The 25,502-nt window shown below is 40.5% G+C and overlaps 1 protein-coding gene across 3 annotated transcripts in view; it reads left to right on the top strand.

Moving 5' to 3' along the window:
- WDR7 (WD repeat domain 7) overlaps positions 1-25,502 on the top strand; it is a 98,838-nt gene that overhangs the window by 3,926 nt on the left and 69,410 nt on the right. The window contains exons 3-19 of one of the 3 annotated variants that reach the window (XM_032205379.1): positions 1,160-1,266; positions 3,306-3,384; positions 3,867-4,041; positions 5,658-5,734; positions 7,135-7,254; positions 7,448-7,593; positions 8,053-8,155; positions 9,183-9,321; positions 9,821-10,069; positions 10,214-10,434; positions 11,639-11,834; positions 12,510-12,724; positions 14,250-15,019; positions 15,540-15,631; positions 18,882-18,971; positions 20,833-20,951; positions 22,768-22,891. In XM_032205379.1, the coding sequence (XP_032061270.1) occupies positions 1,160-1,266; positions 3,306-3,384; positions 3,867-4,041; positions 5,658-5,734; positions 7,135-7,254; positions 7,448-7,593; positions 8,053-8,155; positions 9,183-9,321; positions 9,821-10,069; positions 10,214-10,434; positions 11,639-11,834; positions 12,510-12,724; positions 14,250-15,019; positions 15,540-15,631; positions 18,882-18,971; positions 20,833-20,951; positions 22,768-22,891 (3,022 nt within the window). The remainder of the gene's footprint in view (positions 1-1,159; positions 1,267-3,305; positions 3,385-3,866; positions 4,042-5,657; positions 5,735-7,134; positions 7,255-7,447; positions 7,594-8,052; positions 8,156-9,182; positions 9,322-9,820; positions 10,070-10,213; positions 10,435-11,638; positions 11,835-12,509; positions 12,725-14,249; positions 15,020-15,539; positions 15,632-18,881; positions 18,972-20,832; positions 20,952-22,767; positions 22,892-25,502) is intronic. The other 2 variants (XM_032205378.1, XM_032205380.1) reach the window with 2 other exon arrangements.

The raw sequence follows: 25,502 nt of genomic DNA, 5'->3' as shown, positions 1-25,502 counted from the left end.
ATGATTTTGTCTTCAGTATTACAGGGCAGTATCCATTCTGCTCTTCAGCTCTTGTTATACTCCATTCATTTTTCCTTTCTTCCTCCCTTCATAAGATGAGGCCTGGATGTGACATCATGCCCCCAGTAGTGAATATTTCAGGTCAGAAAGAGGCATTTTTGCTCTCATACTCCATTGCTGCTCCTGCAGTAACTTTTAAAAATAATTATCTCCCCTTTTCTGGAGCTACTCTAAACTTACCATTGCTTTCAAGTGTAGCTGCTTCACATTGTGTTGTAGAAACTGATTTCAGAGACCAGAGAGCTGTACTTAGAGAGCTCTTTAAGGCTATTTTGAATAAAAGAACTGCTGATTTCCTTGAAAACGGAATGAGGAAAAAACGCTCGTAGCAGAGATAAAGATTGATTGTTTATTGATTGATGATTGATTGATAGTTATACACAGAACTATGGTATCATGGCAGTGGCTGCTCTGGAGTTGAAATCTGCAAGTGTCTCTTTTGAATAGAATTCAGTAAATTGCCCCAGTACAGGAGTATGAAAATCCTAGAATGCATTAGAGAAGTAACTATTTCTCATAAAAATACAGCATGCTTCAGGCAGAAGTTAGGTTGGATACCTAACAATCTCAATATCTGAGTTACCCCCAGAAAATATCTTTACGTCTAATGTATTAAAAAAAAACAAACAACAGGAGAAGGCAAAAATTTCTTTCTAGGATGGACAAAGGACTTTTTTTTTCATTTTTCATCTGTGAATGGACTGTATATAAACTTATTTATGAATGTAGAGGGTTGTGAAGTTGCTTGACTGGGGGGGAGAAACACTTTTTGCAGTACAGCACCGTTTTTTCTTTTGACTCAGGCCAAAGTCCGTCTGTGATCTAAAATTGTTGCTGGCCTGAGTTCTATGCAAAGTGCATTTTTTCACAAATCGACATTGCAGTGCTAGGTAGAAACTGTCTTTTCACATAATATAACAGCACTCTATGCAAACTTGAGATGATGTCCACAGCTGTGCTAATAAAATGTGTTTGTATGTTAACATGTTTATATAATGTAAAAGAGAAATCTGGCATATGTGCATTCAAGTTAAGTAAAGTGCCTTTGTTATTTCGCAGTAACTATGTGGTACCTCACGTTTTATTTCCCTGATTCTAGATTAATCCCCGAGCTCTGCTGTTTGGTCACACAGCCTCAGTTACGTGTTTATCGAAGGCCTCTGCTTCCAGTGAAAAGCAGTACGTAGTGAGCGCGTCGGAGAGCGGGTGAGTTTTCGGGGCATTTATTACCGTGTGGGGCTGTTAAATAATGGAGGCTGAGGGTAGGGGAGAGCTCGGGTTGCTTCCACCTACTTCTTTGCATTCTAACCTCTTTATCAAGCAGTTCTGCTGCAGCTGGATGCTGTTGCTTGTACGTCTGCAGTGGTTTCCACACCTGCTCCTGAGCTTTTCCCCAGGTGGCTGAGCAGCGAGCACTGTGGAAGCTCCCTGCTTGTTCCCACAGCTCCTCAAGGCCAGGCAGCTCCTTATCAAAGCTGGCCGGGAGCCTGGGCAGCCGAATCCCCGCAAGCAGGGAGGATGCAGGCACTGTACCCTTGTGTATCTGCAGTCGTGTTCTGGCTGACCGTGTGCCAGCCCAGGCCTAGGCGCCAGCAAGCAGTGTCTAGGAAGCAGGCCATGGTTTTGTTCCTCTTACAGAGTGACTCTTTTTTTCTTGCCATAATTTGAGCCTAGTTTAGGTTCAGGCAGCTGAAGTAATTAGTCTTGTCAGCAGGAGTCTAGAACAGCTTTTGAGTTTCTAAGAAGAGTGTGAGCACTTCAGTTCCAAATGAGTAGCCGTCCTCTGTGGGCTTGCATTGAATAGGATGGGATCATCTTTCACTTGTCTTAGTGCAAAGCATCTCATTACTGCTGATTTTAGCATCTTCTTGAGCCTTACCAGCACAGGGTAATACTACACACACGTTATTCCTTCTTAAACCAGTATAAACTTGAGCACTTAGATTTGGTGTGCATGTATAATTTTCTATTTTCTTTAGAAGTATGCCCTTGTGCTTTGCTTTTTCAACATTTGCTTTGAAAAGCTCAATTTTCTAATTCAGCTGTCTTTAATTAGGCAAAATATCTGACCTGAAAGTATTTCCAGAGATAATCCTTACAGGGCATGTATCTGTTACTGAGAGTTGCTGTTTCATTCATGTGTGGAACTTAGGGTTTGAATGGCAGACTGCTGGTATGCAAAACCAGCTATAAAAGGAAAAAGAAGTGTTGGAGTCTGTTCTTGTATTTGCTTTGTTTTTAAGGGCTGGTTACCAGAAGGTAAGGTTAATTTGATCAACTGTGGCTGAGTAAGAAATTTCTTAGCCTCTGCCTATATAAATGCAGTTGGAGAGATAGAAGTCAGTTGGTATCCAAACAAACCCAATAAGTTTATTTGACAAAGTCAGGGAACGATGTATTTAAACAACCTTTTAACCTGGACTTTGTGAACAGAGTGTCTCAAAACCTAGTGTTTCTGCCTTGCAGTGATTTCAGTACCAAGTAGTCTTTTCATTTTGGTTTTAAAACCAAAAAAGTTTTCGATGTTTAATGATACATCCAAAGCAAAGGGGAAAAAAGATGAGGCAGCAGCTGACAGATTCTGTTTTGATTAAATTTTAATCTAAAACTTTGAAAGTGAAAATATTGGGGGAAAGTACAGTAAAAAGTGGGAAATGGTTCCTTACCCCTCTGAAATCTGAATTCATTCATAGCGGTATCTGTAATATTTTCTTATAAGGCAAGTCAGGAAAATATCTACTGATAGTATTTATAATTGGTTGTTCCGTGACCTCATGAAGAGTACCAGGTGATGCTGCCAGCTCCGGCGAGCCTGGAACCTCTGAAAAACCACCAGCGTTCACTGCCATGTGATGAAGTTCTGTTTTTCTGTAATATGCTTTTCTTCCTTGCTGATGTGGAAAAGGCAAGCTAATCTTTGGACACCTTAGGGGATGCAGCAGATGTATTTAATTATTTGAAATAGTGGGGAGAGAAATGAGAAATTCTCAGTTAAATGCTTGCATTTACTTAATATATTGATTGCTTATGATGTATTTTTTCATTTTGCTCATTTCCCTTTGTTTTTAACAGGCTGTGTAGTTTCAACTAGAATCAACTCAAGTAGATTTTGAGTTTCCTTTACCTAAATACAACTCACATAATCAACAATAAATGTTTCAGATTCTCCCAGTGTAAATAATTTTTTACTCCTTGGAAGACTGAAATGTTTTGGATGTGGCTGTAATTTGTCTTTTGTGTTTTAGGGAGATGTGTCTGTGGGATGTGAATGATGGGAGATGCATAGAGTTTACGAAGCTGGCCTGCACACACACTGGCATACAGGTTGGTGCTCTGGGTATGCTTCAGAGCTCCTGCTCTCTGTTGTGCAGCAGGGATAACTACAGATCAGTTATTAAAACGAGGTGTGGAAAGTTATGCAGTATCATCAAATGCCCTAGAGCTGGACATAAGTGCTTTAATTCAGCTTTTGGGGGAAAAAATAATTAGATATCCTGGAAAGAATGGAGGAATAGGGTAAAACAGAAGTACTGCTGGGGGAGGTGGGAGAAGGAGGATGACCTCAGCAGGCAGGGCTGTTACAGGCTCCTGTCTGCCTCCAGAGCTGGCAGAGCCGTCCAAGGGTTGCCTCAGGCAGATAACAGCAGCTGGGGGCCTCAGCAAAAGCTCTGCTCATCAGAGCCCAGGAGCAATTTTTAATATATAGCCAGTAGAATGTATCTCTGGAATTCCAGTCTCGATTAAAAACGAAGCAGTCGATGTCTGACATGGAGTGTAACTTCTGTGCTGTGTTAATACCCGTTTAGTTCTATCAGTTCACAGTCGGGACTCAGCGCGAAGGGAGACTGTTATGCCACGGCCATTATCCAGAAATTCTTGTTGTGGATGCTACCAGCCTTGAAGTTCTTTATTCTTTGGTATCAAAGATATCTCCCGACTGGATCAGCTCCATGACTATCATTAAATCCAATCGAACACAAGGTAAATATTTTTGTTGCTTTTATTACGGCTTTACCTCCCTGTAAGGTAATATTATTTTCAACTTCTCAAAAAAGCAATGCATACATAGTTATATCTAGTCCCTGAAAGTGTGCAGGGAGGAGACTCGTTGTGGTTTTGGTATCCTTTCTATTCCTGTTTTAGCCAGAGCTAAAACTCCCACGGGATACATTTTAGTGCTTTCTCACGAGTAAAACCTAAAATGAGCAGCCGGGTAGTGAAACTGGCTACAACAGGTTCCAGGCTCACCTGGTAAGTAATTCAGTTCTGTTATCTTCAGTGTCTGCGTGTGCTGAAATCCGAAGGACAAGGAGCATTCCTACAGGAAGAGGCCTTTTTCTTCTGGAATAAAAGCACATTCCGCTAGAGTGATAACTTGTTTTCTCTTTGAGAATTGAAAAAGGGTTTTGGAGAACGCTGTGATAGCAAGAGCCTGGAAACTGGCACGAGGCTAAAGGAAGAGGTGCAAGCACTCTAGATGCTAAGGCTGTCATTTGCATTACTAATGTGATGTGTGGCATACATCGAGATCATTTGGCACGCCGGGAATTGTGATTTTGACAAGATATATACATACCGCGAATATTCCTTGTGATTAGTAGCTTGACGAGAAGTGCTGTCATAACATTTTCAAAGCTATTATTGCAGGAGATGTGTTTAGGAAAAGTGCTGATTACAGTACACAATAAAAAAAAAACGAAGACTGCAGAGAGAGGAACTTGTAAAAGTAATGCCAGGCAATTTAGTGTAGAAGTATGTGGGCAGACAGAATGTATAGCAGTGGATTAGCTAATGTGGTTTGAAGCAGTACCTGTCCACACATCTGTTTCGCTGGTAGTTTGTGCTCAGATGCCAGGCTTTAAATTTTTGGCAGCTGTGGAGATGTGCCTCATTCAGCTGCTTCTGTTGGTGAAGCTGTTGATTTCTGAGAGTTTGAGGAACACTAAGAAAGAAGATTGTGAAGGAAAGAGACTTACCTTCAATTAGGGCTGACAGCAGTTGTGAACTGTTCCCAAAGGGCTGCTGTGGGAACGCTGAATTGCTGTCTCCACAACATCTGAGTTGCTGGAACAATGGGAAGCGACCTCTGGTTTTAAGTTCCCTGCTACTGCATTTAATTTCACTCTGTGTTTTGTAATCATTTTAATCGTGTTTGTGTTTTTGTAATCAAGAAGTTATCCCTTGGCCTGGGGATTTTTGTCCTTCAGCAGAATTGCCTGGGAAAAACAGGAATTTCTAGAAAGTGCCTAGCAATAGGCGTGGGTTGTGTGTGGGGGGGTTGATTTGTGTTGAGGGGGGTTGGTGTGCGTGGTTAATGAATGGAATGGATTCATTTTTCAGAGACACTGCTGGGGAACCCCCAGGCAAGCTGCTTGCGCAGCGTACAGCTAGCATACATTTCCCATTAAGCTTCAGCAGCTTCACAGGCTGGCGTGGGCAAACAGCTAGGCGTAAGCAAGAGGCTTTCCTCCTGCAAGAGAAGCATCTTGCTTTTGGAGACAGTGATGAGACAACCCCTCGTCTCAGACATACTCAGATATGCAAAAGTGTGTACCAAAATGAAGACATTCTTGTCAGCCTATTTTTTTTCTCCCCAGAGGATACTGTTGTAGCAGTTTCGGTGACTGGCATCCTGAAAGTATGGATAATAACCTCTGAAGTGAGTCGCATGCAGGTGAGCAAAGGCTTCTGAATTAGTGACATTTCCCAAAAATCTTAAAGGACGTACCACCCTCAACTGTTAACTCCCAGATTTTTTTTCGTTAAGTCCTGCTCTGATGAAGAGAGAACATCTGTTAATCCTTTTTCCTGGTCTTCCAGCTACCTGGAATACTATGGGCTTTGTTAAAAACAAAGCACTACCAACAGAAATCCTAATGCAGATGATGTTCTTTGTTTGATACCTACAGAACTTATTTCAAAATAAACGCAGCAATTAATTTCTACAATTCTGTTTTTTATTCTTACCGTTCAATGGTTTGTGTTAATAATATGCAAATATTTTGGTCTATTCAGTTTTAGTTTTTCTTCTTTGAAAGTCCTGTTCTTTCCTGAAATTGTCTTGTACAGTGAAGAACAGGAAAGTAAGAAACTCGTAGCTAAACAGGAGCACGGTCTGTTTGGGGTGGTGGGAGCCCTGCAAGAATGAAATGTGAGCTGAATGTGCTTAGTTTCAGCTGGCTGTCCAGAAGAAAGGTAATCCACCGAGAGTGACGGTGCTAAATAGGCACCACTAATCTGTCCAGCTGGGGAATTTGTTAGACTTAAGTGACAAAAGAGGATGCCACGTGCTCTTGCAGATCTCCTTATGAGGAATAATAGAATAAGAAATGTGACAGGGGTTTGGTTTTTCCATAGAAGTTGGCCATCTGGCACCTTAAGAAATCACAGTTCCTTTTCCATCACGTTTTCTGTCGTGTTCTAAGGTCAGTTTGAGCAAGGAAAAAAAAATCAGCTGGGCGTTTCCTTGTTACCTGATTTCCATACACGTTTGCCTGGGTAGAGACTGCCAGTTTCAGGTGCTGGGTGCGTTTTCATCCGGACAGGCTATCAGAAACTGCCCTCAACATAACCAAAAGTTACGCTGTCATGTGCACTGAGGGTGGTCAATGCCCAGCAGCGATGGGGTAGCCCCTCTGATGCCCTAGCTCAGCAAAGGGTGCAGGGCTGGAGGGGTGAGGTCCAGTGCTGCCTGCTGGTGCTAGGTGGGATCTCAGGAAAGTGTGGTCAGCGGTGGCTGAACCTTCACCTCTAACCCAGTCTGTGGCTGCGGACATGAGGGACATGAGCTTGTTGACATGAGGAAGGAAACAGCCTTGTGTGCTCAGCAGTTCAGCTCTCTGCCTGCTGCTCAGTACTCACACCCGATGGGGCTGTGCACATGTGCTCTCCAAATAAAACTTACAGCCTCCTGGTGGTGTCATTTTTGGCTGTTTCTACAAGCCAGTTTCTCATCATTTCTTTAGCTCTCTTCTGAACAGATACGTTACTCTCATATCTGTGACAGTCTGCAGGCTTTTTAAATAAAATGGAGATAATTTAATGTAATTACTTTGCCTGTTTATTTTTTTTCAGGATACCACACCGATATTTGAAGAGGAGTCAAAACCTATTTATTGTCAGAACTGTCAAAGCATCTCTTTCTGCTCATTTACCCAGCGGTCGTTGTTGGTGGTGTGCTCCAAGTACTGGAGGGTAAGGAAAGCTGAACAAACGCTCGCTTATTCTCACCGTAGCACCTCGTGTAATTAAATTGCCAGTAAGACATTCAGATCAAGATGTCCTAAATCCTTTCAATATGTGTGTGTGGAAACTGCAATTAGCTGCTGCCTGGGCATTTTAATCTGCAATTGGTTGATGACTGATAGACTTTTCTGTTTCTTTTCAGGTTTTTGATGCTGGAGATTATTCCCTTTTATGCTCGCTCCCTAGTGAAAATGAACAGACCTGGACTGGTGGCGACTTTGTGTCGGCTGATAAAGTCATTGTGTGGACAGAAGATGGACAAAGTTTCATATATAAATTACCACCCAGGTACTCAATGAAATGCTCTGATTCCTTATTTTTTTTTTTAAGATTAAAGCATGAGACATTTTGAATGGTTTGAATGGTTTTCTTTTTACATCTTTTAGTTTGTGATATGCAAACATTTCTTTGTTCTGGGTGGAGATGCAGTTTTATCATATAGAGCCTCCAGTATTCTCACATAAGTCAGACAAGAAATACTTTCTGACCTCCATGTGCCATCACAGCACAAAGAAGCACGCAGATCTACGTGGTGGTCTGTTGGAGGAATACTTGAGTTTGGTGTGGTTTGGTCCTGAAGCCAAATGTTTTGAACTTGGAAACTCTGAACTCTGAAAATGCAGTGTTTAAGGGCTTGGATACTGTTTTTGCTTAAGAATCTAGCATATTATTTAGTTAGCTATTGATAGAGTGATCACTGTAGTCATACAATACATTTTATTCCTTTTTTTTTGTCCTTAAACCCAGCTGTCTACCAGCTAGTGATTCGTTTCGCAGTGATGTGGGGAAAGCTGTAGAAAATCTAAATCCTCCTTTATTATACAGCGTATTGGACAGAGCAGATAAACAGGTAAAAACACGTTTCTTTGGGGTTTTCATTTATGGTCAGTATTTCTCCTTGAGAGAGTTTAAATATGCATACTTCATGACATTTTCTTCTCTTTCTAAGTAGACCTTCAGAATGTCCTCTTTAGCTGGAGAACATAGACGTTTGGAAGAAAAACAGATGTAATTTCCCTGCTATTTTGTTTCTTTGTTTTGGTTCTTGTTGGTTTTCAAATAAATGCAGAGATTAGTCTATGGTCAAGTGAATCTTCAGTTCTTGTAAGCTAACAGTTTATCATTCATCAGTGCTGGAGCAGAAGTCAAGTCGTGATGTGCATGATGATTAGGCAGTCACTGAGCAAGGGCTTTGAGAGTCACAACTTTGAGTTTGCAAGCTTAGATTTTTGCAAAGTAAAGAAAAGCCAATTCTGGCTAAAATGCTCATTTAACTATACTTGTTTTTATGTTATTTATGAACTGTATCTGCTATAAACTAATACATTTTGTGACTGTTGTGCGATGCACCTAGTCATGTGTACTACTAGGTTTAAATAGTTGTCTCATTTACAAATGCTGTTAATGTAAGACTATTGTATGGATCCCTTTTTAATCGCAACCATTTAATCTGTTGCCAAATTTGGGCATTTAAACATGTATAGATTTGATCTAGTGTGTTATTTGTTAACATTATAACATCCTTTTCTCTTATGGCCACATTCCTTATCAAGCAGTGTATCTCCAGCTTATCGTTACAGTTGAAATGTTAACAATTTTAGAATATGCATATATATAGAGATGTATATAAAACATATATATGCATATTTTTCCCCTAAAACTGTTACTTTTTCATAATTAACCACAGTGTCTTCTAATTCGTATGGCTGTATTTATTCTTCCTTCTATAAAAAAAAAGATAAAGCATAGAATAGCCGTCTTTTGTTCTACTTTCAAAATGTACAGCAGTTTATGTGGGAAAAATAAATATTCAGATTCGTGCATGGTTTGCATATGTCTGAAGTTGTTCTAATTTATTTTATTTTATTTTTTACCAGTTACTTATATGTCCCCCAGTTACTCGATTCTTCTGCAGACGTAGGGAGTTGTCCTATAAGCTGCTAATCCAAGGAGACTCTTCAGGAAGACTGTCTATTTGGAGTATGCCTGAAAATCTTGAACAAGATAGTGCAGAAGGTATTACAGTTATGTCTTCTTGCTAGGTCTTTTTATGGATATCTCTATTTTGTTACAGCTTTTGTTGCTGGATAAAGCACTGCTGCTTTTCCTATAAATCCAGGAAGCTTTTTTTGGTGTACTTTTTTTCTTTTCATTGCTTCTCTTAAGAGTTGCAGTTACTTAAGATTTTGATCACATATTAAAAAGTTAAATTTACTCTGAACACTTTTCAGGTATTAAGTTTTAATGGCCTTTTTTTCCAAACACCAGCAATGGTCATTGTTGCCTGCCTACATAACTTCCTTTTGTTGCTTAAATCATATACTTTTCCAGTTCTCTCCCATGTATTGTTTCTGTGTGTTGCTGCAGCTTCCCTCAGGTCAGTGAATCGATCTCCAATATTTTTTACATGGTGTTGTAGCACAGTGTATTTTAACTTTGAAATCTTCCAAGAAAAGCATTCCTATTTTGGTCCATGAATAGTTTTCTTTTTTCTTTTTCCTTTTTTTCTAAACAGGACTGCAAACAACAACTTCAATATCCCTGCAGGAAGCTTTTGATAAACTTACGCCTCGCCCAGCTGGGATTATAGACCAACTAAGCTTAATACCCAACTTCAATGAACCACTTAAAGTTACGGCCAGTGTGTATATCCCAGCACATGGGCGTTTGGTCTGCGGTCGGGAGGACGGAAGCATTGTTATTGTGCCAGCGACACAAACTGCTATAGTTCAGCTTTTGCAAGGAGAGCATATGCTTCGGAGAGGTATGCTAATAAGCTTTTGAAAAGCACAGCTGGATTGCAGTGTGTGCGATCTAATTTATTAATTGTTCTATCAAAAATTAATTATTTTTTTTCTCTTTTTCATCCTTCCCCACCCCGTACCCTCGACCTTTCCCAATTCCTCAGGCTGGCCACCTCACCGGACTCTCAGAGGCCATCGAAACAAAATTACATGCTTACTGTATCCTCATCAGGTTTCTTCTCGTTATGATCAAAGGTATTTGATCTCAGGTGGTGTGGATTTCTCAGTCATCATGTGGGATATATTTTCTGGAGAGATGAAACATATCTTCTGTGTGCATGGTGGAGAAATTACACAGCTTCTAGTTCCACCAGAAAACTGTAGTGTAAGTTTTAACTAATATGTACTGATAACTTGTCTTACACTTCCCATGAAAGCTATGGCAGCTGTTCCCCACCAGTTGGCCCATAAGCCCATAGGTTTTGAATGTGTTGTTTTTGTTTTTGTTTTTTTTTTTGTTTGTTTTTTGATAAATTGAATGAACAGAAATAATTTAATGTGTAATATGACACAAGTTTATTTGAGAACCATGGGTTCTCCTTTTTTGCTCAACACAGTTTCCTTGCCTTTTGTTTCCTTTTTTTTCCCTTCCCTTGTTCCCTTTTTCTTTAACGTTCTGCTTTTTTTTTTTTTTATCCTCATTTTCATATTTCTTTTTCCTGAGCCTGTTTCCTGTACCTCTGCACTGCTTAGCTCTGCTGAGACACTAACCTTCCTTGGATGTCACCTTTGAAAACATCTGTGACTTAGCATGTTAATCTAAACCATGTGTAGATGTGAAATTTTTAATTTAAACTGAAGTATTAGCATATAATCCAAGTCTAAGGAGAGCCAGAAGAAAATGTAAAGCTATGAAACCTATTTGAAGAGTAGTTCTTTGAATAACTTCACCTGTAGCAGTGTTTCTATTAGTGTATGTGCAGGGACATGCCTATTCTGGATTATAAATCAAAATGCCTCTAGTCTCTTTTTTCTTTTACTAAGAAATATGCATCAGTATTAGCTAAAATATTTTGGCCTTTAGCATTAAAAAAAAAATAAAAGTGACAGGGTTGAGAGTAAATAGTCTGTATTTTATTGGCTGGTGAAGTATTATTTTTATGATTCTTTTGAACCCTACACAATTACTTCAGATTTTAAACATTTGAAAAACATGTTGGTAGAAAATAGTTTCCTTTTTCTGGAAAGGTTGAGAAATTTCTGGCCATGACCATGAAGTGACATTATTGGTTCAGTGCATAACATTTTGCCGAGGTAACGATATTGCGTGGTTATGCTCAGAAGGCAGGATGTTCTCGTACCTGTTTGCTCTTTTTGACCTGCAGGTAGTTGGATTCAAGAGAATTTCTGCAAATGAAATCTGTTCCCAGTGATAACAGCAAGTTTTGCCATAGATCTATGTGCCTGCGTTTGCTTATAAAATAGGTTGTTGATCATTATACTTCAGCCAGTGAAGAAGAGATTTTTAAAACTGTCTACCTTACCTGCCTTATGAATAATCTTTATCTATTTATTTTTTCATTTTTAAGGCAAGAGTCCAGCACTGCGTTTGCTCTGTTGCCAGCGATCACTCGGTAGGTCTTCTGAGTCTGCGGGAGAAAAAATGCATCATGCTGGCATCCCGTCACCTCTTCCCTATTCAAGTAATAAAATGGAGGCCTTCTGATGACTACCTGGTAGTGGGATGTTCAGATGGCTCTGTGTACGTCTGGCAAATGGATACTGGTAAGTTTTAGTTCAGACATTGTTTGATCAAAATTTTTAATAATACTCAGTAATCTGGGCAAGGTGCATCTGAGACTCATTAATTTTTTTCACACATTTTTATTTAGAAATCTAGCTCTCCCCATGTTCCCCAAATTTGTAGATCAAATACTAAAACATTTATTTAGAATAACTCACTTGTTTTTGGAGGAGTATAGCTTCCTTTGGCTTTTTCTCCCTCCATATCTTTCCTACTTACCTTTACAGAGAACAGTTAAGATGTTAGCTGCACGTGTAGCGTCCTCTTAGTTTATTAGCATTCATGCTTCCTCAGCAGTTTTCTTGAAAGCTTGGAGTAGAAATGCAGCACCTTATATCTCCAATAGTTTCTTCATCTGCAAAGTAAAGAATAATCCTAAGTTTTATTGTCTGTCTGGTTTGTGTTTCCCTTCCTTTTGTTTTTAAAGGGGCTAATGCTCTGTTTAGAAGACAGTAAGAATGAGCCCTAAGACTTCAGTCTCATGGAAACTCAGGAAAAATCCATTCCTTTGGAAATTAGATTTCTAAAAATAGCTGTTAAAGCTTTACCCATTGCATCCTGAGGTGTAAATTATTTTTGCATGTTGTTGTACTTAAAATGTTCTGCACGTTCTGAATTGTTCCTGCTTAAACTAATGCTTTCCAAAACGTTTGAAGGTGCACTGGACAGGTGTGTGATGGGAATAACAGCAGTAGAAATCCTGAATGCCTGTGATGAGGCAGTTCCAGCAGCTGTGGACTCCCTCAGTCATCCCGCTGTCAACCTGAAGCAGGCCATGACTCGGCGGAGCCTGGCTGCTCTGAAAAACGTGGCACATCAAAAACTGCAGACTCTTGCCACTAACCTGCTAGCTTCTGAGGCATCCGACAAAGTAAGTTCTGCTCTAGCTTGTCTGTTTCTAATGCAGTATCCAAGCAATTTATTTTCGTATGTCATTCAGTAAAATATAGCAAGTCTTCGTCACTGTAACTGAAAGGATCTTATCCAAACCACCCTGAAATTTTAATAGGAAGGCATAAACTAACTTTAGGTGTCCTTGGGTAAGCCCTGGAAGACAAGGAGCACAAACTGAAATGGGAAATTTCAGTCTGAACATAAGAAGACTTCTCTTTACTGCAAGGGCAGCAGAGCACTGGAACTGGCTGCATGGGGTGAGGCTCTGGAGTGTCCGTCCTTGGAGGTGCTGAAAGCTGGCCTGGGCACGGTCCTGTTTTTGCAAAGGGTTGGAGCACTTCAGCCTCAGCTGTTCCATGGTTCTGTGAACCTGCTGGTCACCTCTTATAACTGTAATGCTTCTTTTGCATTTCCTATAGAGATGTGGCTTGCAAAAGACATTAAAATATCTTTCTTTAAACCTGTTACTGCCATTCTGAGATTGCAAATATATTGATCAACATTAAAAACAAAACAAAACGTGACATTTTCTATGTCAGTATGTGCTTAATGCATTAATACCAAGATGTCTGTTAAGAACAAACAATTTTTATGTTCAGGTGTGTACGTTGGTACTTCTCTGAAGGAAGATTTTTTGTATTGCATGTGAGAGGGTGATTGAGGTATTGAGAGAGAGAAGAAAGAATATCCTGACAATAAAGAAATAGTTTCATGTTCTCAGATTGCTGTCATATCTAGGTTTTTATTATCTCAACTTTATTTATGCTAGGGATTAAAATCTGTAGATATGAGACTGGTGTTAAGTTTCATTTGTGACCGCATTAAATCCTTTAGCAGGGGTAATTTTTGCCCAGTCACTAAGAGAAAACAATTACGCATGCAGAAGCAAACCCAAGAAGCTAAAGGTTGATGAAGAAGTAATCATATTATGAAAAATGTGTGCTGAAAGAACTGCTTGTGTTTGCAAACACGAGCTTGTGTGTGTTTATTTGCTTGTTTCTTTCTTTTGTTTTTCTCTTGATAAATGCAGGCTTCTGATGTTCTGGCAGTCTGGCTTCTGACCAGCAGAGAGCAGCAGAGATCTGCTTCGAGCTCTTTTTTTTTTTTTTTTTTTTTTTTTTTAAACCTTCCTGCATCCTATTCTGTTTGGAAAAGAGTGGTCCCTTGCACAGGATATTCTTTGGAACGCTGTCACCTTGTTTTTCTGAGTATCTGAGTGCCCAGGCTTGTGCACCAGTATTCATACCGAATCCTCCAAGTGTCAGTGTTACAGCATTAACGTATATTAGGTCTGCAATACTTGATCACAGCTCTGAAATTCCCGATCTTATGAGAATGTCAGTGAAGCATCTTAGAATGATTTTCATGTTTCGTACCCTGCGAGTTTTCAAACTTTGTTCACACAGAGCTTCCTCAATTTGTGAATTAAATCCAAGAGAAGTATAAAGACGGTTATCCAGTTAAAATTTTGAAATACCTTTTATTTTCTTTTATTTTTGTAGGGGAACTTACCTAAATATTCGCATAACTCCCTGATGGTTCAAGCTATAAAGACTAACTTAACAGATCCAGATATACACGTGCTCTTCTTCGATGTGGAGGCCCTGATTATTCAGCTGCTGACCGAAGAGGCCTCGAGACCCAACAGCGCACTCATTTCTCCGGAGAATTTGCAGAAGGCATCTGGTGGTTCTGACAAAGGAGGCTCCTTTTTGACTGGCAAACGAGCGGCCGTCCTTTTCCAGCAGGTCAAGGAGACGATCAAAGAGAATATCAAAGAGCATCTCCTCGACGACGAGGATGAGGATGAAGAATCGATAAGGCAGAGAAGAGAAGATGGTGACCCGGAATATCGCTCTAGCAAATCTAAACCATTAACTTTATTAGAGTACAATCTAACCATGGATACAGCAAAGCTTTTTATGTCGTGTCTTCATGCCTGGGGCTTGAATTCTGTTCTAGATGAGCTTTGCCTTGATCGCCTGGGGATGCTTAAGCCGCACTGTTCCGTGTCCTTTGGCCTCCTGTCCAGAGGTGGCCACATGTCTCTGATGCTCCCCGGTTACAACCAGTCTGTAGGTAAACCATCCTACGAGGGCGTGGAGCTGGGAAGGAAGATGTCCATTACAGAAGGACTGGGAAAGGGGACGTACGGAGTGTCGCGTGCAGTCACCACTCAGCACCTCCTGTCTGTCATCTCGCTGGCAAACACGCTGATGAGCATGACGAATGCAACTTTCATTGGAGACCACATGAAGAAAGGCCCGACCAGGTAGGGAGAGCACTCCCTTTAACTCACAGCAACTTGCTTTCAGAGTCTCTACTTTGATACAGTGCTTTATTTTGCCAGCCTTTTGGTATTATGGCAGCCTTTGGTTCCCAGATGATCAGAGTGCATTTCTTCTTGTCATGACTAAAGCATTTTTTGTGCCAAAGTAACTTTATTGCTTTTAATTGAGTTATATAACTTACAAACTTAATCTGATGTGGAGTTAGAGTAACGTTTGTGCCAGTAGGAATGAGAGGCCAGTTTTGTCCTCTTTGAGTTTTAGTTTTAAATAGATTAAAGAGTAGGTCAAATTCTGAACAGATCAAAACATACAGACAAACTTTTAATCACCAAGGAGTAAGCTAGGACCTGTAAATGAGATGCATCATGCTTTACAGGATTGTCTTTCAAAGTTTGTTTAGTCAAACTGTCTTAGCAAATAATCCTCCCCTCCCTCTTTTTTTTTTTTTTTTTTCTCCTCCCTTGTCTTCCTTCCTCTCCCCTTCATGCATGTTATGTTTAGGCCGCCTCGGCCTGGCACTCCAGAGATGACAAAAGTGAAGGCACCTCCTTCGATGGCAGCAAGTCACGCAGCTCAAGGACAAATTAAGCAAGGTAAAAATGACTTTTCTTCGAAACAATTTGATATGTCATTTCAGCTCCTGACACTGAAGTTCTCACCTTACTCTCATGTGATTAACCATACTGCTAGCTTCTACATGGGAGGAAGAAGGTTGATGTATGATGTTGAAGGGTCCTTTAGTAGTCTGCATTTTCTCTTTCATAAGTACAGTGGCTAGGTTTAAGACGTAGAAGAACATGTGATATGGAAAGACGGCTCACACCCGATGAGAATTGAATTTTGCACTGGAGCAGAGCAGTGAGCAGAGCTTCCTCCAGGTGGTGGGAGCACACAGAAGCTGTCCTGCGAGGGATGGAGGAGGAGGAGGCAGCTCCTCCCTGCTTGCTCTCTAAATTACAGAGCTGCTGTTCCATGCAGCAAATGAGTCTGCCAAAAATCAAGTTCGATGTGTGTAACATCACGGTGGGGCCACTTTTGTCTTAGTGCCCAGCTCAGGAGCAGGTGCCCGTTTGAAAGAGCAGTGTGGCAGCTGGGGAAGCCAGAGCTCCCCACACCACCTCCTGCAGGCTGGGCAGGGGGCACGAAGCCTGCACCAGCGGGCAGGGTTGGTGGGTGGGGGGCACGTCCGAGTGTGAGCTTGGTCGTGTGTGCCTCCTGCCTGATGAAACAAAGAGGGAACGTGTACATCACTGCTCTTATCACCACTCCTCAGAGGTTTTCTGGGTGTAAGGCTGGAATATGTGCATATAGATAGAATGTAGGGCAGAAGAGCAGTGTTTTGTGTTTTATTTTTCACTAATTTATAAAGAAAATATCTTTCGGACTCATTTGAAACTTTCTTCCTTAATTAAAAATAAATAAATAAAAATAAACCCTTAACTGTTATAGCTAACTATTAAAACTTTGTCTTTTCAAGCTACATGAATACGGAGAAACTTACACTTTGTGAAATGGTTGCATTTTGCAGAATACAAATGCTCTTTCATTGTGATATTTTATGGATATTTATCTTTAATATTTTGAATATCCTTCACGTACATCCTTACTTATATCTTTAAACCATGGAAGTGCTCTTGTGCTAGAAAGCTGGTAAGCACAACAGGTAACTTCATCCATCAACTCTGTGACTTTCATCATTCACATCCAAAAAGGAGGAAAATTTGTATCCCAGGAGGAAACATCAGCAACACGTGTGTGTATTCTTTTGCTAATTTATTTTTGGTGATCTGTGTTTGGAAAGGGGAAGTCAGTTTCAGGAGTGATGAACATAGAGCTTTTCTTTTCACGATCAAATTTGCTGCATAAATAGAGAAGCAACAGTCAATAACAAAAAGTAGAAATAAGAATAAAATTCACGTAGAGCTGTTTCAACATGTGGACTTTTTTCCCCAGCTGCTTGCTTTTTCTTTGAAAGATCTGTATTTGAGAGGTCAGGATTTACTGAAGATGGTGTCAGTATGGCAAATTCAATGCCAGACAAACTATTTCGCACAGAGGATCTGTTTTTTGTTTTTAAGGTACAGTTACACTGGGGTTATCCTTTCCCAAGTGAAAATTATGCAATTTTTCTTAGAACTAGCTTTGCTGATCATGGTGATCAGTTACCAATAGGGAATGAAAAACAATTGATAAAATTAAATTCTCTGCATCGTCAAAAATATAGAAAAATACTCTTGTTCCTAAAATTTTATTTTCGTGGGTTTTTTTTTGTTGGTTTGTTTTGTTTTTCCTATGTTTGGTGGCATGTCTTGCATGCTCCTGGGGAGAGCTGAGTTTTTGTTTGAATGGCACCCTTAGGTCATAAGTTTACCTTTGCCTCCCGCTGTGTGCTACCTACAGCATCTCACCACTCATAAATTACGAGTGCTTATTCTTAAAAAATCAATTAGTACAGATACAATTAATGCGTGTTATGACATGCTAGATCTCCATCTCTTTGACCTGTATTTGTCCCGAGATCAGCAGCGCTCCGTGCTCCGCAGCTCTGGGGCCAGCTGCTTCCATCGCAGTGATTGTTATAATTACTGACACTTGCAGGGGGAGGATGACAACGGCAAAAGAGGTCAGAAAGGAAAACTTCAAAGGCTTGAGTTTTGTTTTAAGAAAGCAACAACAAAAAGCAGCGGTGTGCTTTTCCTTACGCCGACTAGCTGCTTTCATGCAGCTACAGAAGTCCCTTTTGTCGCGCGCTGGTGGCGGTGTCCCCGTGCACGTGCCATCGGGCTGCGTTCGTGTGGAAGGGACGGACAAAGTAGCTTGGATGCAGATGTCCCGCAGCGACAAAAGAAGTTCACTGCATGAAAAGCAAACAGCCCATTCAGGAGACAATGCTTAATATGTTCAGGAGCCTGAACCCATTGTCGTTCTGCAACGGAATAAAAGTGGGGGATTAATTTGCAGATGCTTGTGCATGACATATGGTAATTTCTCTATAGGAAGGAAGTGTCAGAGAGTGACCTGTAAATCCCCGCCTCGACCTCTGGTTGTGGCATGTGTATGCCATAAGGTCTGCGCAGCTTTTCATGTGATAATGTTAAGTAATGAGCATTAGTGGAAGTCTAATGTTTAGAACTGCTTTTAAATTGCGTTTGCACCGAGAAATTACGCAGCTCACAACATGAATACGTCACAGCTCTGGCTTTGAGGACGTGCTTGACCTGTGCTCTTTTGTGTTTGCTTCCCTGTAGTCTTACGCAGCGTGGTTTATATGCTGCTGCTTTATGTTCGTAGTCCTTTCTTTTGTTCAGGTTTAAACTTCTCTGAATGGACACGTTTCAAATGGAACTACATTCAAACTAGCCAGCAGTGATACATCCTATGGCATTTTAGTAGAACAGGTGGGACAGCCCAGGTTTAAAAGGGGCTATTTTGAAATTATTTTTTTTAATCTGTAGTCCAAATTCCAAATCTATCTAGAGATGGGGAAAAACAAGAACAAAAGTGAAACTCCTGGTTTTAGACTCCTAGTCAACCGTTATGCCAAACCAAATCCCAGCTTTCTAAGGACATACTTGGATTTATTTTTTTTTTTACTTACAGGTACTTTCTTTTCAAAACACACAAGTTTATGTTAGTGTATCTGTGTTTCTCTGCGGTTGCATGTCTTCCTCTCACTGACATTGCACTTCTTGTACAGCCTAGAGAGTTTTTTTAAGTTGAGTATTATCACCGTTTCCTCCAGTTTTGTTTGTCATTCTTCAGTGATACTAATCTGTTTTCCAGAAGCTGCTATCCTCACTCTCCTATTTTTTTCTCTTTCTTTCTTCTTCTTTCCTCTGCAAGTTGCTCCTGCTGTTTCTGCTAGCACTGAAGCTGGTCACTCTGGCTCTGACACTGCTCCTACTTTACATACCTGTTTCTTAGTAAATGAAGGTATTCTTTCCTCATTTTTTCTATCTATTTGTCTTTTGCTTTCAACTAATGTCCTTTATCATTGTTACGACACGACTTCAGTTTGGTCTGTGTAGATACTTTTCTTTGTGAGATACAGAGGCAGTGGGTTTATTTCCATGTTCTTTGCCATTAATGCTGGCAGAGGGTGAGGAGATCTGGTTTGTCTGTCCTGGGCTTCCTTTCTGTTCAGTTCTCAACCGCTGTATCAAAGGTTGCATTTCAGATCTTGTTTTGCTGTTGCCTTTGGAGGAAAAAGCCTAAGACCCTTTTTAAGTAGGGAAAATAGAAATGCCTTTTCCCACTGCTGAGGTATGAATGAAAGAAGCTGCACTCCGTGTGGTTTGTATTCTGTTTGGGTGACATTTCCCATCTCCCTTGTGGACGTAGCTGCTGCTGCTTGGTGCAAAGGTTCAGCCCTGTCTGGAGCCTTGAAGGGTCCCTTCTGGTACGAGCACCTGGCACTTGTCTGCTTTGGGGACGAGCGAGCAACAGCATTTTGTAGTTCACGTTGCAAACTAAAAGGCTGAAAAAATGTCACGGTCCTTTTAAAAGGAAAGAGAAACAAAATCATTGCAAGTCACTTACATTTTGGTTTATGAAAACAGAAACGATTTAGTTAAACTACTTGGGGTTTGCGTTTGTTGGTCTGTTTCTTCTAATAAACGTTTATCTACATCGTGAAGAATGCCTTCCTGACCCAAAGATTGGTACAAAAAGCAAACAAACAATCAGAAAACAGAAACCAAACAGAAACCAACCCCTTGTATCACTGCTTAAGCCTTTGTTTTAATGCCTTTTATTGCCAAGCCATAAATTTGTGCTTTCACGCAGGAGTTTCAAGTATGAAATGATTTCTTGTAGCGTCATGAAGAGCTTTATTCGTTAAAACATTTAGGTTTTTATGTTCGCAATTGCTGACAAATTAAAAATATAGATCTATGTGCTTGCCTGAAGTACTTCTCAGGTTTATCAAGTCAATGTAGAGCAGAATGCTACGAGATTTCTTTGTGTAAAGTACATCACAAGCATTTTTATGATCCGTGTCATTTGAGCTTGATATGCTCACCCGTACATTTTATAACTACGTAATGTCACAGCTTTATAGTAGGAGTGTACTTGAAGTAAGCTCGTTCAAGTAAGGTTTAGATGGGAAGATGAGGAGGGCAGACAAACGCGTGCTTTTATGCGTTTGCATACCTTTTAAAATGGGCCAGAAAAGTCTATAATCTTTCAAATGGTAACTCATGCGCGTAGTGTTTTGTAACTGGATTATATAACTGAATTAAAGTTGCATGTAGGACGTTGTGTAAAATAATGGCAATTATTGTTTGAACAGATCACTTAAATTAGTCTTGTGCTCAGCGCTCATGCTGAGAGCATTTTGTGTGCAGTGTGTGTGTTGGGCATACTCTGAAGGTTGCAAGCTGACAATCCAAGCCTGTGACCGGGCAGTGATACTCCTCTGAAGTCTTTTTGCGAGGGGATGGGAAGAAAGAGGGATATTTGTCTCAAACCAGTCCCAATTAAGCACAATCTCCTGATGGCATGGAGCTCTGAGCAGCTCTTGGGCGCACAGTCGGTCCCGGAGGAGCTCCTCGTGTCCCCGCCTGGCGCAGGGGGCACGTGCGGTGCCTGGGGGTCCGGCTGCAGAAGGGAGAAATCTCTCATTCTGCTGCAAAATTGGTTCTTTTTATTTGTTTCCCTTCTTTCTCCCACCTTCTCCTGAAGACTTAACGTGTACCAGGCCAGTGGCCGATGTGAATTTACTTTCTTGCATTTTATACGTGGTGTCTGCCTGGTGTTACTGCCTTCACCTCGCCGTCCCGCTGTGTCTTCCCAGGGTGGAGCCAGCTGGCCGCTATGCACTGCGTGATGCTCCCCGACCTGCTGGGGCTGGACAAGTTCCGACCTCCTCTCCTGGAGATGCTGGCCCGCCGCTGGCAGGACCGCTGCCTGGAGGTGACTTCTCTAGTTTGGGGCTGGGGATAGCTGCTCTTCCTGCCTCTAGTCAGTGCTCAGTTCTGAAAGTCCAAACTTGTGCGTGCTCAAATATCAGTCCACCTTTTAAAATCTTACTTTCGAGGGGCTTGGTTGGCCCAGGCAGGTCCCAGCACCCTGCTGCTGCCACTGCCCTGCTGACAGCAGGGACCTGTGAGTACCCTGCTGGCCACTGGGCGTCATCCTGCTGCTGCTGGAAAGGGCAGGGTGGCCAGATTTATGGGAGTAGAGGTTTACAGAGCAGAGATTTATGAGAGTAAACCACCAGAAAACCCACTGGAAAGGCTCAGTCACCCAGCACCAGGAGCTCCGTGCGCTGCCAGGGGCACCTGGGGAGGAAGGAGTGGGGGATTTGCTAGGAAGAGCAGCAGAAACGACCCATATCTTGCAAACAAAATTAAGTATTTGAACCTTTAGTTACTTTTTTATTTATGCAAACAGAATGTAGCTGTGCACAACTCTTACGTGTTGTTGTCTTTTATTAAGCACATTTCTCCTCGATATAAAAAGTTACCGATTCCTTTCAACACAAGATCCTGGAGTTGTTTATTGCAGATTCAGGAGCACAGTTTTCCAGCTAACCTGTCAAAATGGTGAAAAAGCGATCGTCTATGTTTTTGTAGCTTCTGTGTGGCATATGGTAGAAACACGTGCTGTACAAATTTTTTTTAAAAGAAATTACTGGATTAAAAATTTCTAGGATTCCATTATGAATCTCGTTGGGATCAAAAAACTATTTTTTTTTTCCAAGAGACTGCTGAGTTGCCTTATTTTTGGAGCGTGTATACAGTAGTAAGTAAGTGGTTTGTCACCCAACTATTTGATAAATGACTAGCGGGCCTTAACGCTACACCTATGCTGTTCTGGCAAAAATTTTGTTGACTGTGCAGCTTTCAAAGAAGGAAAGGAGGAACGGAGCTGGATTAGGGGCTGTAGGTCTTCAGCAGCCATGTGACTGAATTGGGAATATGGTTTCTGCTACCTGGGTGCCTGTTCTTTTACTAGGTAGGGTGTACTTTGAGATGGTTTCCCAAGAGGTAATTAGTTTGAAGCTAATTAGAATTTGAAGCCCAGTTACTGGATAGCCTCAGGTGTCAAGTTAGCGTATTGCTATTCCCTGCTTGCCCACAGTTTTCTGTTTTACCTTGATCAAGTCACTTAACTTCCTTGTGTTTAAAAGCCTTTAGACCAGAAAGTCAGGTATTTATAAATGCAGTGAAATCCTCAGGTAGAACACATGAGATTTTGATGGGGGACAAATTGTACATGACAGTATTTTGTATTTCTTGGTGTAAAAAGCTGGAATTTTAATTTTAGAAAACTTTTTTTTATATTTATTCACCTGTGGTTTCGTTGTTCAGTCTTCCATGCTACACAGAAGATATGTGTATCCCATTTGAAAAACTGGTTTTAAGTGATTTTTATCTTCTATATTCCAACATCCACCCATGATATTTAGAAAAAATACTGATTCATTGTGTACCTTGGAATTCTGGTGGACATTTTTGGAAATGTTTTAGAGAAGGGTGAGCACAAATTCCTCCTAGAAACCTAGAATTTTGGTGGTTATTTTGCTTCTGTATTTAAGTAGGAGTGGGGAAAAATGTGGGTTTTCTGGAAGCTTAGTTCAGTTTTCTATTCTATATGTGTTGTGTTTGTTTGTTTTTTTTTTTTTCTTTAAGTGATGTTTTTTGTTGTTCTGGCTAAATTATACTGAAAGCATCTTGATAAATATTTGATGTTTGAGTTTGTGTGATTTTTCCGGTTGGTTTTATAGGTAAGAGAAGCTGCCCAGGCCTTATTGTTAGCAGAACTGAGAAGAATCGAGCAGGCAGGTCGGAAAGAGACAATTGATGCGTGGGCTCCGTATTTGCCACAGTACATTGACAGTGTTATATCACGTAAGTAACCCTGTCTTTAATCTGAAAACAAGTGGTTGCTAGATAAAGGCAAAAAAAAAAAAAAAAAAAAAAAAAAGGAATTTCATAAACAAATTGATGAACGCTACTACAAAAAATGCATTTGGGCTATATATAACAGTTTCGGGAAATTTTCAAAGTGATTTCACAATCGTGAAATTGCTCAACGATCCCTAGTGATGATCAGGTAACTAGAACATTTCAGGACGTGTCACTGGGAATGGAGTGCCCTCTGCAAAGGCAATCCATGCTGCTGAGGGGCTAGGCTGCAGCTCGTAGGTTTCAGGGAAGAAATCTGCTATGAAAAGGGCTGAAAAAATTACAAGGTACTGGTGGTAAAACACAGACTGTTTTTTTTTTTTTTTTTTTTTCAAGGAGTCTATAATAAAATCATAGAAATGGCTATAAAGGGATCCTTTGGTATCCCCAAAGTATCGAAGGATGCTGAAAGGAGCTAATGCAGGAAATGTCCATCAGCATCTGCTTGGCGTCTGACGTGCCTCCAGCCCAGCTGGGTGTTCAGAAACATTGATTACCAAGCGCTGCAAGGAGACATCGGGTAGAGATGGTAGAACAGTTATCGAGGATTCATTAGGCAGTAATTTATGGTGATGGTTAATCAGGTGAGCATGAGATTACAGTGCTTCCTTTGGTACTGAAACATAGAGAACTTCATAAAAGTCTAAAACTGAAAGTTAATGGGCTTTAAGAAGCTCAAGCTGGTTTTGCAAAGTGTGTGTAGTGCGCAGAAGCAACAGAGATGTGTCTTGCAATGATCTGCCAAGATGTCTTAAATCGTCCCAGAAGTATATCAATAATGAGAGCTGTTCCTTTTTCATCTCTCTTGCAATTTGTAAAAATGCAAGAGAATTTAAAATGAAATTTGTTAATTTTAAAAAACAGCCATTTCATGCAGGCCTCTGCATTTTCTTTTTTTGGTAACTGGCTGTTCCCGCTAACCTTCTGACTTAGTGTAGATTATATATGCTATTACCTATTCTTTCGGATCATTACTTCAATTACTTCAATTATTTAATGTGGTTTTAAGAGAAAAGAGAGTTTTTCATAGCAATTGTTTTCTAACATCTTCATGTCCTCGTTTCTTTTTCTAATTAGTTGATTGGGTGTTACCTGAACAAATCAAATGCATTAAAGTAATACAAATTAAAAATCTTAAAACTGTCAGGTGAAACAGTTTGTAGTTTTGTGTGATTATGGACCTAACTGGGTTTCTCTTAAAAATCAGCCGATCCCTTTTGATGAAATGCTGTCCATTAAAGCATTGCACTTGTAAGTGGAATGAGACAGGGAATTTCTCTTAAATACTTTGCTTGCAACCTGTGAAAATCGCTTGCATTTCTGAATGATTGGCCTTATTTGGAACAGTTGGTTGATGGGCAGTGAAGGGTTTTAATGGAATTTAGCATTATCAAGGGCACATAAGTCTTCTGTGTGCCTTGAGCCACTACATGCAAATATGTATTTACCAAAACATTAGGCTTCTGACTGTGCACGTATGTCTCGAGTTAATACTGTGATATGCAATATAATCTTCCTTCTCAAAATAAAATCAATCGTTACTGACCACTGTTTAAACTGCTATGTTTTTCTCCAGAACTGCTATTTTCATTTTATTTGTTGATAATAAAGCAGAGATCGTCCAGGCTCTAAGAATCTATTCTTGGAAGATGCGTCAGCGTCATAAGATACTCCCTTCAGTTATCTGCCTAGGAACTTGCCTTTATAGAACAATGACACAATATAAAGATACAAAGAGATATAAACACACCCGCCATACATAACAAAGCAGTAAAAAATTATAGTTTAATGGATGAGAATGTTTGCTTTTAAGTAGTAGGCATTCATTTTTCTGAAGATGTGATTCTTTCTCCGCTGAAGAATGTTGTTTCTATTCAGGGAAGGATCTCTATTAAATACCAATTGATTTTTGAGAGATGTGTAATAATCTTATTAAATCTAAATTGAATGCATAAATTACATGGAACACACTGTTTTCAGGTGATGTTCAGAATTTGCTGGTGAGGCTAAGCTGTTGTTAATTACAGCCTTTAGCCATGTAGCGGTTGCCTTATTACAGGGATGTTGTTGCGCAGTTAGGCGTGCAGCCAGGCAGCGAGTAAGAAGTGTTGTATGGACATGCCAGAGAGCCTCGATCCCTGCTGCCAGATATTTGTGCCATTCGGTACGTTAGGGTTTATTTTCTAATTGATCCTTTTCTGAGGTCAGTTGTACTCAGTTCATAGAATACAGCTCTAGTTGCCCTTCAGTCTTGGGGGTAGCTGCTATAGCAACTGTTGATGATTTCTCATTTCTTTCCTCTGGGGTAATGCTGAGCGACCTTGTTGGGTGCAAGGTTATGGGCATGACTGTGTTGTTGAAGTGTATGGAAACTACTTCGAAATGCCTGCTTGCTTAGCCAGCGGACTGGTTCCAAAAAAGGACCTTCTGTTTAAGGTACTTGAAAACAACTGGTAATTCATACTAATTCCAATCCTCGTGCCATTTCTGGTACTCCTCCTTACTTAAACACTTCCATTTGAAAGTGTGAGAAGAGTGTGCAGCCCTATTTTGC

The sequence above is a fragment of the Aythya fuligula genome, chromosome Z (genome assembly GCF_009819795.1).
Source record: "Aythya fuligula isolate bAytFul2 chromosome Z, bAytFul2.pri, whole genome shotgun sequence".
In the NCBI taxonomy this organism is placed as follows: domain Eukaryota; kingdom Metazoa; phylum Chordata; class Aves; order Anseriformes; family Anatidae; genus Aythya; species Aythya fuligula.
This window is presented reverse-complemented; position numbering and strand designations above follow the sequence as displayed.